At 38.5% G+C, this 17,881-nt stretch overlaps 1 protein-coding gene across 1 annotated transcript in view; it reads right to left on the reverse strand.

Annotated features, from left to right (window-relative positions):
* LOC124613499 (methyl farnesoate epoxidase-like) overlaps positions 1-17,881 on the reverse strand; it is a 150,667-nt gene that overhangs the window by 72,327 nt on the left and 60,459 nt on the right. The window contains exon 3 of the mRNA XM_047142206.1: positions 11,322-11,518. Coding sequence (XP_046998162.1) covers positions 11,322-11,518 — 197 coding nt within the window. The remainder of the gene's footprint in view (positions 1-11,321; positions 11,519-17,881) is intronic.

Genomic DNA, 17,881 nt, shown 5'->3' on the forward strand with positions numbered 1-17,881 from the left:
AATTCGTCAGTAAAATGGTTATGTCAATGTCACTTCCAAATCTAAAACAATCATCATAATTAATGCCTATAACATGATTGTGGACTCTCAAATTAGTTGCATCAGAGCCACAACAATGTCTAAATTGTTTAATAATATATGTGATAAAAATCAACATCCTACATAGGGAGTTGGGCATTTTGATTTTAGGCGTAAATGAGGCTTACCAAGCGTATAATTACACAAAACACATATAGGTTAAAATACTCTAACAAGCAGGCAAATACATACACAAACAAATAGGCAGCTGTATTACTGCGAGTAAACAATTGTAACATTGCCAATTCCACATTCAATTTATTATACCAACAGAAAACACATTTAGTATGCTAAGTAGGCAGTTGACATTTTATCCCAGATATAAATGAAGGTATGAACTAAAAAAATCTTACCAAGTACCACCTTCAGGGGAAGAAGTTAACAAAGCACACAATGTTTAACTCATGTGTCACAATGTTAACTTCACATTTAAAATGTCGATCAAAATATGCAAATGTTAAATTTATAGTATTTCTATGTCAAAAACATAAGTCAAAAACTTTTAGAAGCTTTTCACTAATGTGTCACATCACCTAGAAATCTTTAGGGGATGGGGGGAAACAAAATACATCAACTTCTACAGTATAAAAATACAATCGTATATATCCACTGGCTGATATTGATATGTTTTGTGTTTCATCTAAGCCTACCCAATGTCTTGAACAAAAACCGAGCTTCCAAGGAAGGCAGCGACATTTACTGGTTGGATATATCGTGCCAAGCTTACTAAAGCTTTTGCGTACTTTACTTCCATTATCGACTAATAAATAATACCAAAATCTGATTGTATTGCTCCAAATACGAGATTAAAAACACACAACATGGCCAAGCAATATTTTATTAACGTAGAAGTTGATTTGCTGAGATCTCTATAGCATTGTTATATATGAACTACATATTTCCATAATATGCAAATATAATTTTGTGATGCACCATGTACAAGGTAACAATGCCAAAAAAAAAGATGGACAATTTTCCACACACAGATATTGAACTTAGTATCTCTTTGCACCCCTCATCTCTGATTCAAAACAAATATCCGATCTTTGGACCAAAATAAAATTATTTATCGATATAAGTAAAGACTTAGAGCACAAAAATACATGAAGGTTGCTTACAGACCTCTGACTTTGAACAAAAATTTGAACTTTGCACAAAAATAAAATTTCTCAAAATATGTACGATTTCGAGTACAACACACAGATGGAACTATTATCGTAACTTAATTGTTCTACAGGATTTTAAAAACATCACTACGACTATATCTTGGCACTACTGATGAAACTCACAGGTAAGGTACAGTGGCGGTTACCACAGTTGGATATCTGTAGAACAAACCAAAGCACATTTAAAATTTGTCACATAACATTACAAAACTCACTTAAGCACAACTGCTGATCAAACGTATTGGAATTACCATAGCTGTACGATCTGACTGCTTGCCACCAGTTAATGGATGTTATTGGTTCATGAAATAGCGATTGCCCCAACCAGCAACAGAAATTTCTTTTACTTACGAAGTTCAAGCATGCTGGAATAGCTCTGGGTCAGCAACTTCTTAATCAGTACAACGAAAACCAATCCAAAATTGCAAATTTTACTTTTTTGATTCACCCTTACAGCAAAACTGTAAGAATGTGCCTCATACATTACCACCGTGATAAAGATTGTCGCGAAATGCCTCATACATAGTTTATTGCAGCAAATTAAAACAAACTGAAGCATAATCGTTGTTACAGCAAGATTGTAACAAATTGTTCCATCCATTCCTAAGTTATCACATCTTTCTAATATGATCTGAAATTGGGTCTTAGCCTGAAACTAGTCATCGAGTGATTAAAAAACGTAAGATCTGCAACTTTGGACTGATTTTAATTGTACTCTTTTACTTAAGCACTTCATTCTTCTAAGCACAATTTTAGCGTCAGTTATTGCATGAATAGGTGGAGAATGGACTGTTTTGATAAGAAATTGTGCTATTGATCCTAAATATAGTAGTTTTATTGAGAAAAACGGGCCTCAGTTCAGATAAAACTGGCATAATCTAAATATCATAGTGACCCCAAGACCAAGATTAACTGTGCCTTGTAGTGCAAAACGTTTGCCACACAGTGGAGATTAAAATACGAAATCCCATACATCAAAAGTTTACAGCAAAGTTGTAAGAAATTGCCATATATATCACTATGTTACGGAAAACTGTAATAATGTGCCTCATACATTATCACTGTTATACGAGATTGTCACAAAATCCTGTTTACATAGTTTATTGCAGCAAATTGTGACAAACTGAACCATAATCGCTGTTACCCCAGAACTGTAGCAGATTGTCCTATCCATTGCTAAGTTATAACAAAAGAGTACAAGCATAACAAATAACACAGGATGGTGCAATGATGGTAATTTTCTGGGGTCGGCCATTGATGACCAATTTACAGTGTGGGTCAATAGTGGTCACCTTTCAGGGTGGTTCAATGAAAATTTTTAAACATATTGTAACACTACTATCTGACAGTGTGTGACTGCAGTTGCTGGCAGTGGTGTCAGCTACCAGGGATGGCTGCTACTGGAGGTTTCATAGACAGCCACTGGAGATGCCAGCAACTTATTTAGTTACAAATAAGCAGCTAATGACATTGCAATAAATTGCCTCATGCTTCGAAACTGTAAAAAGAAATGCCCATTTTACAGAAAAACTGTACAATATTATTCCTGTTATAGCAAAAATTATAACAAATTATCCCATACATTGCAATATTGCAACAAAAAATGGTCAAACATCGTCATTGTTACACAAAATTGTAACAAACTGCTAGATATATACCAAGCAAGTCACATACTACTTCTGTTAAGTTGTGAGTTATTCCAGTAATCAAAACCAATCAGTCAATAAATTGATACTTACTGATACCCCTAAGTTCAGAAGTTCAGACTTGTTCCAACAAGATAAAACGACCATCCAGATACATAACATCACATTGGCAGATCAATACAAAATCCGTGACATCACAAACGACACCTTCTTTACTATGACAGCATCATGACATCAGACATGGATCCATGATCTTACTCACATAACGCCAATATCCATGATGGCAGAATCCATGAAGTTGTTGTGGCATTTATTGTAAAGGCTGGGTGTATGTCGCACTTTGATTGGCTGTTTCATGTTCATAACTGATATAACAGCACTGTGATAGCATGGATTCAGACATTGTATTGTGACATAATGCAGTTAAGGTGAATGTAATGCTTGACCATGTGATGCTGTACCATGTTATGTAGTATGCAATTTGTTACAACTCTGCTGTAGCATAATGATGTATGAGGGAAGTTTTTATAATTTTGTTGTAACATTTCGATGTATGGGCTAATTTGTATTACTTTTACTGTGATATGGTGGTGGGAACATTTGTTGGTTTTGCTGTAACAATAGTGATTTATGGGGCAATTTGTTACAATTCTGCCCTAACATGGGGTACAAACAGTTGAAATTTTAATGTAATACTTGAATGTATGAAGGAACTGTTATACTTTTTCTATAACAGGAGAAATTTTTGACATTTATGCTGCAACATAGGGTATTTTGTTACATTTTATGTATCACAGGCAATTTACTATAATTTTGTTGTAACATGGTAAAGTGTGGACGTTCCTCTTACATTTTTGCTATAACATGAGGAAATCCATTAAATTTTTCATGTAACATTTTGATGTATGGGGTAATTTGTTACAACTCTGAAAAAATATGCTGATACATGGGCAATTTTTTATAATTTTATATAGAATGGGGCAGCTTGCTACAATTATAAAGTACATGAGACTCCATAGTGCTATTTGTTATAATTTTTGCTTTTATGGAATACTTTGTTACAATTATTATTATTGATGTATGGCCCAATTTGTAACAATATTTCTATACCATGAGACAATTTGTTAGAAATTTGTTGTAAAATGGCAGGCTTAGAACATTCTAGTTGCATATTCATGTCAGTCACCTGTTTTTTTATCCTAAATACTCTTTTTCTTTATTCTTTTATTTACCCTAGCTTCCTAGGTAGCAGATTCTGCAGCTCTTTCCGCTTCAGTTACTTCCACTCTGGTCATCTAATTTTTTCAGAGCATTAATTCTAGAAATTTCACATCACTGAAAGTTATTACTGCATCCATTCACCGGACTTAAACACTCTGAGCCTGACCAATACAGTTTTCAGTATTTTCTCCCCTATGCAGCTGTTTTAGCTTTTGATGGAATTCTATGAGAGATCATCGAGGTATTTCGTAAGAAGATTTGCATTTGTCAGATCCCTTATTTAGCCTTAATTACTTTCAAAACAGCCAGGAATGATTGAGAGTGTACTGTATGCTTGTACACTCAATTACTGCAGATGACTGTTGAACCAAATGAAGTATATTATTCAACATTGCTTTGAATTGGTTGCCTCAAAACCTCTGTTTGCTGACAAATTTCTTTATTCTTAGCATGTCTACCACAGATAACACAAACACTGAAATAGAACAACACAGGAGTAACTACAAAACATATCTAAGTAAACAAATATGTATCAAAATGTTTGGTAGCAGCTAAAGCACAGCCTTCTAGATACACCTGTACTTACTCCTAGAAGAGTGAGCCTTTTAGACTACGCCAGTGTTTACGATCCATACATAGAAGCTGAAAAATTAAGGAAAAGTAGAATATGTCATGTCTTCTGGTGCACTTTAAAATGACAGGAGTGCAACATTACAGTCAGAGTACATTCGCGAAGAAACGGTAAATGAAAATGCCCATAAACTCCACATTTTTGTAATCGACATGAAATGCTTTTTTTGTTATTTTTCATGAGTGGCTCCCCTTCAAGTTACTTAATTGCTGTCATTGTTTCTTAAGCACGTAATTATGTTGAATAGAAGAATCGTATTGTAAAGGACAGTTATAAAATTCTTAACAGCTGGTGTTATCATTGTTATATTACACACTAATGTAATAAGTATGGATAGTACAATGTAGTAAAATTCTCAGAAGCTAATCTCAGTAACTGGGATGTCAAAAAACTATTTCAGATTGCGAGATTTATTGCTTGGTAGCCTGTTAATATGACTTTGTATTAAAAACTGTGATAGGCAGACATTGATGAGAGAGTGAGAATTTGTGAAATGATCTGGTGTGCTTATTTTGTGTGTGGTTCCCATGTGGCTCTCGTTATATGGAATTTTGCTTTAGCTATGGAATCATAATGGTGAATTTATCTGTTATTGGTTTTGATATATACTGAACGAACATGAATACACAGACTGAAAATCATCAGTAACATCATATTTTTAAGGTGATATATATACTGGGTGGTTCGCAAAGGTAGTCAAATATTCTAATATGTTATCTCACAAGTAAAACTAAAGAAAACGTTCATATAAACATACGTCCACAAATGTTTACTTACAGACTTACGGCTAATAAAAATTTTGTCTGAAATTTAGCAACTTTGCTAATATCCATTGGAGAACTGTACAAGATTAAAGTAAAGTATGAGTTCCATTCATTTTTTTGTTAATGGTCTGGTGAATCTAATAAGACATGTCCCAGACGTATATCTGCAGTAATTTTCCAGAACATCCAGAGAAGCAAAGACGTAATTTCGTAATTTTTTAATTTTTTCACTACTTGGCCCAATTTGTTTTTTAAATTCCAGACAATTTCACAATGTTTTCAACGGAAGTTGTAGAAAATTTAATCTTGAAAAAATGATGTTAATAACGTTAACTGAAACTGTATGGATGTGTCAGATAATCTGTTTTTATTAATACCACAGCACACGTGAATTATGTTAAACCAGAAAAAACGAAGCTCAGTGTTAAGGAAGTTGTACAGTGCACATACAGTTTCACTATACATTCACAATAAATGTTCAAACATGTCTCCACCGAGTTCAATGCATTTAACTGCACGTGTGTGAAGAGATTTTGTTTCTTGTTTCAGTCTCACAGTGCTGTTCTTTATTTCGTCTGTTGCATTCATAATGGGAGCAAGTAATGCCTCACGTGTATTGACTTTGTCCTCAAAAATTATGCCTTTCATCCATCCCCATACACAAAAATCCATTGGTGTTGAATTGGGCGATCTGCGTGGCCACAGACATGTAGCACCACCACCAATCCATTTCTGGGGAAAATGTTCAATTAAACGTGTAATAACGGCGTTGGTGAAATGTGGAGGCGTGCCATCTTGTTGAAAATGCATTCACAGTCGCGTAGCAAGTGAAACATCTTCGAGCAAGTGGGGCATTTCTTCTTGATGGAATTGTAAGTACGTCTGTCAATTAGATGTCCTGGGAAAATTATGGGTCCAATAAAGTGTGTGTTGATTGTATCATACCACACATTTATGCTAAATCGTTGCTCGAAATTGCGTTGCACTGTTACATGTGGGTTTGCTTCAGACCATATGTGTTCGTTATGTAAATTGTTTATACCATCTCGAGTAAACTGTGCCTCATCAGTAAATAAAATGTATTTGTGTAACTGCTGATTAGAATTTAACCAGATGCACAACTCCAAGCAAAGGATGTGTATGGTAAGGATACAGATTATTGTACTTCAGTGTACGCCGTACCTTAGATACGTTGTGTACTGGTATCCAGGCTATGTTGAACAGCATCCATAATATCTTCATCATCGTCTTCATGTATCGAGCACTCGTACTGATTATGAACTCTAGGTAGCGAACCTGTCTCCCGTAACATAGGAAATACTTCGCTAATTGTTCGTGTATTCGAAATTCTCCGAGTTGGATAACGTACACGATATTCGTTAACTGCAGCCATAGCATAACCATCACATTTGCCATAAATAAGCACCATAATGGCGTATTCCTCTGTTGTAAATTTGAAAGGCATCCCTATTTTATAAATAATTTACAAACTACAACAGTTACTATGTGGTTTCACTTAAATACACTGTTGTAATTCTTTCTCTGAACAATACAAAAGACTAACTCATTTCAAGGTTAGGAAACGACTGAAGCAATTCACTAACGTTTGCCAAGAATGACATATACATATCTACATTCTTAATGAAAAGTAAACAAATTTACTTGTATAATACTCTTTGCTTCTCTGGATGTTCTGGAAAACTACTGCAGATTCACGTCTGGGACATGTTTTATTAGATTCACCAGACCAATAACAACAAAATAAATGGAAATCGTGCTTTACTTTAAGCTTGTTCAGTTTTGCGATGGCTTCATATTAGCGAAATTGCAAAACTTCTGGCAAAAACTCCGGAACTAAACATTTGCGGACCGATGTTTATTTGAAAATTTTTTCTTTAGTTTACTTGTGGAATAACATATTAAAATATCTGCATATCTTTGTGAATCACACTTCGTGAATATATATATTCCTTAGAAAGTTTAGGTTACTAACAATTTTCAGTCTGTGTATTCATGTTTGTACAGTTTACATAAAAAATAATGACTGAACATATTAAATTTTCTGTATATATATACGAGGGCTAGCCACAAAGTACATTACGTTTTGAAATTAAAAATAAATAAATCACTGGAATTTTTTTTATTATATACAGATGAAAGCCACACTTAAATACTACTTTTCTACATAGTTGCCATTTAAATGAAGGCACTTATCATAGCGATGGACGAGCTTGGAAATTCCTTCGTCGTAAAATTCGGTCACCTGCGCCTTCAACCACGTGGCGACTGTCTTTTCGGACAGAAAAAGGTGTGATTTTTGTGGATTTCCTGGAAAGAGGCACTACAATAAACTCTCAAAGGTATTACCAAACTCTGCACAACCTCAGAAGAGCAATACAAAACAAGCGCAGGGGAAAGTTGGGCTCAAAGATCTTGCTGATTCTCGACAACGCCCGGGCCCACACGGCAAATGCCACTCGTGAAGTTCTCGAATCATTTAAGTGGGAGTTGTTTCCTCATCCGCCGTATAGTCCCGACCTGGCACCGAGCGCCTTCCACGTATTCCCGCAATGAGGAAGTGGTTGGCTATGCAGCGTTTTGATGATGACGCACAGATTCAAGAAGAGGTAACCACGTGGTTGAAGGCGCAGGCGGCCGAATTTTACGACGAAGGAAATTCCAAGCTCGTCCATCGCTGCGATAAGTGCCTTAATTTAAATGGCAACTATGTAGAAAAGTAGTATTTAAGTGTGGCTTTCATCTGTATATAATAAAAAAAATTTCCAATACTTTATTATTTTTAATTCCACAGCGTAATGTACTTCGTGGATAGCCCTCGTATATGTATATATATATATATATATATATATATATATATATATATATATATATATGTGTGTGTGTGTGTGTGTGTGTGTGTGTGTGGGAAGCGGTAGGCCTATCCTGTACAGTGCGATGACCAAACATCAGTCTACCATGTACTCTGCACTGACAGCAGTATTGTATTATTGTCATGCCATGTCTGTAGTATTGAAAATGTGCTGCATTTATGCTCTTTACCAAGCTCTTTTTAACTGTTGTTTCGAGCGTTATGGGTTGTAACTCACTTTTTAATTAATTATCGTGGTATTCTGACACTGAATGTGACTTCTTGGCTCAAAGTATAAGTGTCAAACAATAAACTGGCTGGTCTGGGTTCACGGCGGCCAGCAGAAATTTAGCCAAGAGACAGGAAAGAACTGGTTTCGAACAATTTCAAGAGGGTATTTAATGAAGCTAACTGGAAGTTTTATGGAATTCGTTTTGAAAATGGAAGGAAAACTTCATGCAATTTCATTAATCGTAACCTAAAAGTTTTTGTATGTTAAAAGTGCATTATAAATGAGAAGTATCCAAGAATGGAGGACTTAGTTGCAACGTGTTTCGTAAGGGAACGCACTCTCATCTGAATGAAAGCTATCAACAAGAAAAGAAATTCAAAGGTAGCAAGTGAACTGAGAGTGAACATAGACAAGAACTGAAAATAATGAAAAAGTTCTAACATAACTTCACGGAACAGAAAAAGACTACCTATTAATACAGTCAAAGAGCTTCATATGACATTATAATGGTTTCTCTGTACTACAGGTCATTGCGGCCTCAGCTTTTGCGAGCCACATACCTCAGAAAAAAAGCAGTGCTCTCCAAGATGGTGAAAAACATTGACGTACTTTGCGGGCTTTACACAAGTATTTCACTAACCATACCAAAACTACTCTAATATAAACCTTAATAATAATAACGACAACAATAATTTACTAAAACATGGACAGTATCGATTGCATTCATACCTGCCTGTGAGTTAAATCTGTGTCCGCCATGTACCTATAAGCTTCAATGCTGTGCAGGGTGGCAAGAGGGTTTACCATGACGTCGTGTCCGTCATTGTGTTACTTCACTGGGTGTTTAGCGTCGGAAAATTTATGTGGCGGGCCAAGCGCCAACCCCTGCACCAAACGTCAGTCCTCTGTAGGTCTTCCACCCTATTTCGCAACAATTTTATAAAGAAGGACTTCTCTATATACGACAGCATTATGTGCAACACTCGCTTCGGTCACAGCCCAAAGTTATTTTTACGTCTGAAGACCATACTAAGAACTCTTGAGTCCAGTAACAATACCGATACGAGACGAATGCTGTCCAGATACAGTACGTAGCAGTATCAAAAGAGCTCCTAAAAGTCAAGGATGATGTCATCAATCTAGGCACCAGTATTCGCTGTGTTCTTGGTCTTGTGGACGAGCTGAGCGACACGTTTTTCACACGATTGTTGTCTGCGAAATCTGTGTAAATTTCTACAGAGATTTTCTATTAGATGTATAAAAAGGAGAGGAAGTACCACCACTTACGAGGTGCAACCCAAAAATTCCTAAAATTTTAATACTGCACCCAAACAATCAGTAGCACAATTTTCTGCTGCTAGGCGCCTCTAGTTATATCTTTCAATTGCTAGTCTTCACGTGACGACATTGCAAGTGCATTGTGATATACGTTGTTGCTGATTTATTTGCACTACTTTCTACTGTGTCTGCGAATTTCGAAATGACTCACATGCAGGAACAAAGCATCTGCATTAGGTTTTGTTTTAAACGCCGCAAAACTGCAGCTGAAACGCTCCGCATGCTAATGGAGGCTGTTGGTGTGGAAGCTTTAAGCTAAGCAAGAAGATCTGAGTGTTTTAAGCGAATAAAGATGGCCGGGAATCAACCCTCGGACCAACGTCATTATATCCGGGAACAATCGCGAAAGTACCAGGGTGTTACAAGTAAGGTGCAGCTACTCGCAGAGATCCAGTGAGAGCTGTAATTGTCGAATGACAGCAAAATTTGGTATACGTGCTATTGCGTTAATGTGGAATCGATTTACAGAGGAAAAATATTAGTTATAATTTTGGCCACCAGGTGCAAACATATCGCTGGAACAAACCAGTAATGGAAGATACCATCCTGTTCACAACCCAAAAATTCGTGCCAAGTTCGCAGCAACATCAAGTCAATGCTAATGTTTTTTTTTCTTTTTCTTTTTTAACGTCCATGGAATTGAACATAAGGAATTTCTTCCATGTGGTCAGGCAGTCGCAGAGATGCTTTGAGGAGATTAAGAGAAGATGTTACATGCAAACAGTCTCAGGGATGGGAGAACAAAGGCTGGTTGATGATTCATGCACACACCTCGATCACTGTGAGGGAATTCCCTGCAAAATATAACATGACAACCGTCTCTCACTGTTATTACTCCTCTGACCTTGCCCCTTGCATTTCTTCCTCTTCCCGAAAATAAAACTGAAGTTGAAAGGGCAGCTGTTTGATTATATAGAATAGATTCCAATGGTATTGCAACAACTGTGTCCTATTCATCCAGCAGACTTCCAGCAGTTCTTCCAGAAATTCTTCCAGAAAGGGAAGCCGGCCTGAGTGGCCGAGCGGTTCTAGGCGCTACAGTCTGGAACCGCGCGACCGCTGCGGTCGCAGGTTCGAATCCTGCCTAGGGCATGGCTGTGTGTGATGTACCTAGGTTAGTTAGATTGCAGTAGTTCTAAGTTCTAGGGGACTGATGACCTCAGAAGTTAAGTCCCACAGTCCTCAGAGCCATTTGAACCAGAAACGGAAAAATACCAGGAAGTGTTACATACAAGAGGGTGGAGACTACTTTGAAGGTGACAGTAGACATTAAGACGTGGTGCATGCTTTATGATTATTAGAGGCGGTTCTCTAAATTTTTAGGTAGCACATCACAGAGACTAGTTAGCACTGCATGAGTGGACGAGTGTACTCACCAGCACAGAATTGGAGGATGATGTTGAGCACGGAGGGCGCCAACAGCTTATTGGCTGTGTTGGCCTTCCACGGCTGTTGTTCAGTACGTCCAGCAGGGCACGCACTTCCTTCCCCACCTGAGCCCCACTGAAGCCCAGTGAGCGCAGGTGACGCATCACGAAGGCACGTTGCTCCTGCCACAGCTTGCCGTCCACCACTGATACACTTGTGCAACCGACACACATATCTATCAGCAACTGTTTTACGGTCAGTCAGACCCGAAATTCTGTATCAAGGCAAACGGATAAAGAACGGAAAGAATAATAGGACAAATCGTGTGAGGACGTTGGAGACACAAAACAAGCTCGGATATTGGGGGAGTATTTGGACGTTATTTGGCTTTACATTGATTGATGGAGTCGTTTGATGTCGTCCTGAGAGGTATCATGCCAAATTCTGTCCAATTTACGCGTTAGATAGTCAAAATCACAAGCTTGCTGGAGGCCTCTGTTCACAATGCTCCAGAAGTTCTCAGTTGGGGAGAGATCCAACAACCTTGCTAACCAAGGCAGGGTTTGGCAAGCACCGAGACAAGTAGTACAAACCCTCGCCATTATTTTACAGAAGTATAAGCCCAGGATGGTTTGCCACGAAGAGCAGCAAAATGGGGCATGGAATATCGTCGACGTACCTCTCAGCTGTAAGGGCGCCATGGACAACAAACAAAGTGGTCATGGTATGAAATGAAATGGCACGCCAGAGAAGCATTCCTAGCTGTCAGGTCATATGGCAGGCGACAGTCAGGTTGGTATCCCACAGCTGTCCGGTGCTGCTTCAGACACGTCTTCACTGGTCATCGGGGTTCAGTTCTAAGCAGGACTCACAACTGAAGACAATTCTACTCCGGTCAGTGAGATTCCAGGGACAATGTGCCCGACACCACTGCAAACGGGCGCGTTGGAGTACAGAGGTCAACAGTAGTCAGCTCAAGAGGCACCATTAGTTCAGAATCTTCACTATAAGCTGTCTATTAATTGTCCTTGTGGTCACTGATGCATGAGACGCATGTCGGATTGCTGATAACAATGAATCCAGGGCTCTGAGCGCCTCTCTGACGATTGCTCAGTTCTCACGTTCTGTTTTCGCCGTAGGTTGACCTCTTCCTTCTTGACATTGTGTTTAACCAAGGTTCACCCATTCCTGACATCGTCCGATAGTGGTATCGCTCCTATTCAAATGTCGGGCGGTTGCCCGATTACTCTAAGTAGCTTCTTTGAACCTAGCTACTCGTCCTGTCTCAAACGCTGGTATCTGTGTATATTATTCATGTGACTGTGTGTGACTAATAGTTACTGTCCAGCTGAGCACATGGAACAAAATTCGCAATAATTTTATGTCCTGGTATTGATATGTCCCCTGTTCACTACCCATGTCAGGTATGCGGTGAAATTGGGCTGCAAAGTCATATATTCGTCCACTGGGTGACAGAGTTTGCAGTTTTGTGTTTTGGTCAATAACTGTATGAATATTAGTTTATGACCAATTTGCATAACTCCTTTGTCATGCGTTGTTCTTTTTTTGTCTTATAGTGTATGTAAAAAGAAAAATTATCTCTGGTCAGTTATATTAAACGAAAACATCTGAGTGAAACTGAACTTTTAGTGGCTCATAAATAACTGTAATATCCACACAAAGGAGAAAAACTATTTTCTTGTCAACTTTTTAGTGCAACTGCTACACAAGATCTTCGTTTTGACATAAAAAGTAAATCTTGAAAGTAATCTGTTATAATTTGCCAACTTTCATATACGACGGTCTTACACCGAGCCAGATGGTGCAGTGGATTCTGGAGGATAACAGTTCAAATTCATGTCCGGCCATTCAGATTTATGTTTTCCGTGATTTCCCTAAACATTTCCAGGGAAATCCTGTGCTATTTCCTTTGAAGGGGCATGGCCAATTTCCTTCCACATCCTAGAAACATTCCGAGCTTGTGTTCCATCTCTGATAACCTCGACGTCGACGGAACATTAAACCCTAATATTTTTCCTTCCTCCTATGCTCTTGCATGGTCTGCCCTGAGTGGCCGCTTGGTTAGAGGCGCCATGTCACGGATTGCGAGGCCCTCCCACGGGAGGTTCGAGTCCTCCCCCGGGCATGGATGTGTGTGTGTGTGTGTGTGTGTGTGTGTGTGTGTGTGTGTGTGTGTGTGTGTGTGGGCGCGCGCGCGCGTTTTTAGCATAAGTTAGTTTAAATAGTGTGTAAGTCTAGGGACCAATCACCTCAGCAGTTTGGTCCCTTAGGAATTCGCACACATTTGTTCTTACATGTTTACTAAGCATGAATAATCTCTGCTGTCGTATCTGAATCCAGTGACTGAATTTCAGTATATTCACTTCAACATCTGTCATGCTAGTTTATCTTGCCAAAATCTTTGAGAGGAGAACGCCGTCAACCAATGACAACTGAGGACGCTGAGACGCTCTACGTGGTTTGCACATCTGAAGGAGCGCAAAACCTTCTTTTGCGTGTGTGTTCCATTTGAGCTGTTCTGGAATGAAGGTGTGCATTTCCTTGTGTGCAATGGTGTTGCTTTTGAGCGTGACGGTATTGAATCTTACTGAAAAAGATGGAGAGCGAAATCTGAAAGTAGCTTACAATTTACATTCACGACATCATACTGAGAACTGTATACGGTATTAATCCATACGTCTACTCTGGAATACAAGGTAATGTTTTTCTTTTACTTATGATTTGGTGGCCACGTCAGAAAAGTAATACTCCATGGTTATGAAAGGAGAATAAATAGCAGAGTAATATTCATGGTTACGATTAACATGGGGCAGCTTCAATTCTGCTTACGTACTGTATTGGTTCATAAATAAGCAAGCCAGTATTTTGTTCACCAAAGCGTTTCTGCAGATTGTATATTCCTTGGCTATCCAGAAGAGTAAGTCTTTGTACGATAGCGGCGTGTACCCGTCCACCACAGGATTCATGTAATGTTAATCATATTGTTCTATGTAAAAACAGATGTATTCATTGGGAGCTAATAATCACAAGTCAAAAGACAATGTCATATCCTTATTAATATTTTGTTTCTTCCATCTGTTTGTTTGAAAGAAGTATACTTCCCATGAAGTTGGTACTGAGTAACCATAGGGCCCTGCACTAGTGCCTTACACAGGATTAATAAGAGATATGACCTTGTGGTCGCAGCCTAATTATTATTTTCATAATAACCACTCCTCATGTTGTACAAATTGTACAGCCAGCAAGAACTTCTATTGCTTTACTAACACATGGTTTTAGATTGTAGAATGTATAAGATATTTGTAAATGCTAAACGTTGAAGTGTTGCTGTCATTTCTTTGCTTTCTGTACATACGCCTAGGTCTCATGTGTTGAAACTGATAGGACTCTTGCTTTAAAAAGTATATTTATTAGAAACATCTATCAGAGAAATATACTCACAGATTTGTGCATCAGGAATGGAATGCCTTGATCCTGGAGGGGCATATGGCTGTAGACAAGAGGATATTGTTCAACAAATAAAGGTAATGCAAAAGAACGGCAAGAAGAATCGTTACCTGACTGGGTGCACTGATATAACAATCTGCATATGCTGGAATCGTATATCCTTTTTAAAATGTTTGTCCAGTCCTCCACCACACAAGCAGCATAAACAATATAACAGAACTGCATTACTTCGGAGGACCCTCGCTGCAATTGCTGTAAGTACTCATCCTTCTGAAACAATTATTATAATGATGTGTGCCTAACGTTGTGCTTAAGTATGTTTTGTTGTCATTACAGAACTATCAGAGCTACAACAGGAAAAGAAATGGAGGTGTTCCTCATGATACAGCAGCAGCAACAGTTCACAAGTGTGTATAGAATCAGGAGGAATATAGTGTAATTGTCGCTATGTAAATAATCGTATCCAAAAAAAAAATTGTGTTATTATTTTCAACCCTGTCAATCAATAACACCATACAAACACACCTGCAGTTTATAAAATACCAACAGTTGAACTGTCTCTAAGTACAAGAAAGCTTTCCTGATGAACATGTTAATATAGGGCATATTCATTGAGAGATTTGGCTAATGGTAGCATTGCCTAGCAGCTGAAAGATTAGTTGGTGCACCACATGCCGAGGTGGAACACCGCTCTGCAAACTCTCCTCATAGATTTGATCGTAAGCGCCCACTGCGCAGCCATCTTTGGGTGACACCCGCATCTATACAATATCTGTACATTTTTTATCTGAACCCCACAAACTCCACAATAAGAAAGCCATCCATCTCATATTTCGTCAGACCGATAACTTTCTTCTTCTAAGATATTATGCCGTAAGGAATATCAGCTGCATGTCCAGTAAGGTCGAATTCCTCAGGATTGTAGCTAATTACTTCATATGAATCATGGCCTTTAGCCTAGTATATGAAAGTGTCTGCATCCTTATAAGGTAACACGAGCAAAGTTAGCGAACTCGTACTGGAATCTGTACATTTAGAGTTCAGAGACTATATTACCCATATAGATAGGCTTCGGTAACTCTACTTAAGCCTTAGCCATCTCCACAGTCACCAGTTCTGCATTGAAGATTGTGGCCCACTTAAAATTTGGCCTGGCAACGTAACCTATAGCGTCATCACACCAGTCCTAAAAGTGAACTAAATGAATTTCGCGACTAAATTACTCACTAATTTATTAAAATCTTTCCCATGATCACTCTGTTCGTTATTAACGTCAAAGTACTTCTTTAACCAGGCATGCTGGTCAAAGGAGATAACGTAGGTGATTCTTGCGAGTTGCATCCCCAACCTGAGACTTTACTGGATATTCCTGTAGTGCTGGTAGAAGGAGATAATACAGATAATTGTAACAAGTTGCATCCCCAATCTGAGACACTGCTGGAGGTTTCTGCAGTGTGGAATTTCTCTCTGCTTATTCCACAGCATTGTCTTGGGGCCAGAAGTATTTTGTGGGACTAGGCACTCGAAACAAAGTGTTAAGTCGTGTGCAGATCATGCAAAGTGATGAGATACTCCAGGTCTTCCTCGTGAACATATTCATTACCAGCATCAGTACCACAGTTTTGATCTCCCCTTTCAATCTGACGACAGGTCGATTGAGATATGTGTTTCTTTTTTAACAGTGCATGACACGAAAGTCCTGGCGCAGGTTAATAGAAGGCAGGATCCATAGTGTATCCACCCAGATATACACTCTGGAATTTCTCAAAAACGATCTTCTAGATATGATTCATTTGGAGAATGAAAATGTATTTTTTTACATTGTCGGGTATAACACTGACCTGCCCAGCCTTCAACACAAAATCATGTTAAGTGCTCAACAATGAGTATCACAACCGCTAAAATTACGAAAAAAACGGTTTTTGTAGTGGCTGTTGGTACTTCAAGTAGCATGCGCTGTTAGCTGCAGTGCAGAACTTTCCCATTAGATGACAATGATATCTAAGTGCCGTTTCATCTGTTATATCCAATGGCAGGCCACAATTATAAAATTCAACTGTCTGCTTGTATAAGGCGTCATTCTCTCACGATTTGGTAATTGGAATGTTTTTGCCATAAATAATAACACACAACGAAAGTTTTTCGAGGTTGGAGAGCAACTATCTTGCAGGATTATGCATATTGTATGATTCAAATTTGCTTGGCCTAGCATCATATGAGCGTCCACCTTGATATACAGTTGCATATGGTATGTGTCGTTTTTTGAAAGTGGTGTGAGGGGACTTGGGATCACATTCACAGCATGCCACAGGAACTAGTTAACACTCAAAGTCAGCGTATATAACAAAGGGATGGTGTTCCTGATGTTGGACATTCTTGAACTTCAAGACTTTTTGTATTCACAGGAGGTTTCCACACTTTCCTCGCTCAAGCAGTCAGTCAGATGTTTTTCTAAATACTCGTAGTAAAAGAATTGAAGCGCCTACAGCAAAAATGTCCTATGTTGTTTCGACAATCGGGAGGAAAGTAAGTGAGACATACCCTTGGCCAAGAAGTAGTGATGCTTCTCACCTTTGACGAATAGCAGTAAATCACCGACTACTTTGGAAAAGTAGAGGGGCCCAACTGCTTTATGCTTCCCGTTTCATGGTTTGCTTTTTCTCTTTTACATCCAGACAGTAAGCATATACCGAATAATTAGAGTTCTACCTCTAGAATTTTGGCAGGTCTGGGACTGCGATGAGGATCGAGGTGCTTTTGAAGTTATAATGCTTGCAGATGTTACTTGTTTCATATGTATCCGCAGGCACTGTATAACTCGAGTAATTTCTATCACAAGCCAGAAGCGAGTACGTGAAGCATTATTTATCTACCTTTTTGGTATTCTACATGTTACTAATGATTTTATGGCGGTAATTCTTGCGGAAAAAGGATGAAATTGGACCACGTAACTCAACACATATGCTGGATAAATCACAGGCTGACGAAAACATTTGAGATTTGAATTTAAGTATTGGTTAGGTTGGAGGAGAATTGGGCCTAGGGTGGCATCTGAGAATTCCTATGGCAAGGCTGTATGATCAGCAACGAAAGGAGCATT

The sequence above is a fragment of the Schistocerca americana genome, chromosome 4, assembly GCF_021461395.2.
Source record: "Schistocerca americana isolate TAMUIC-IGC-003095 chromosome 4, iqSchAmer2.1, whole genome shotgun sequence".
NCBI lineage: Eukaryota > Metazoa > Arthropoda > Insecta > Orthoptera > Acrididae > Schistocerca > Schistocerca americana.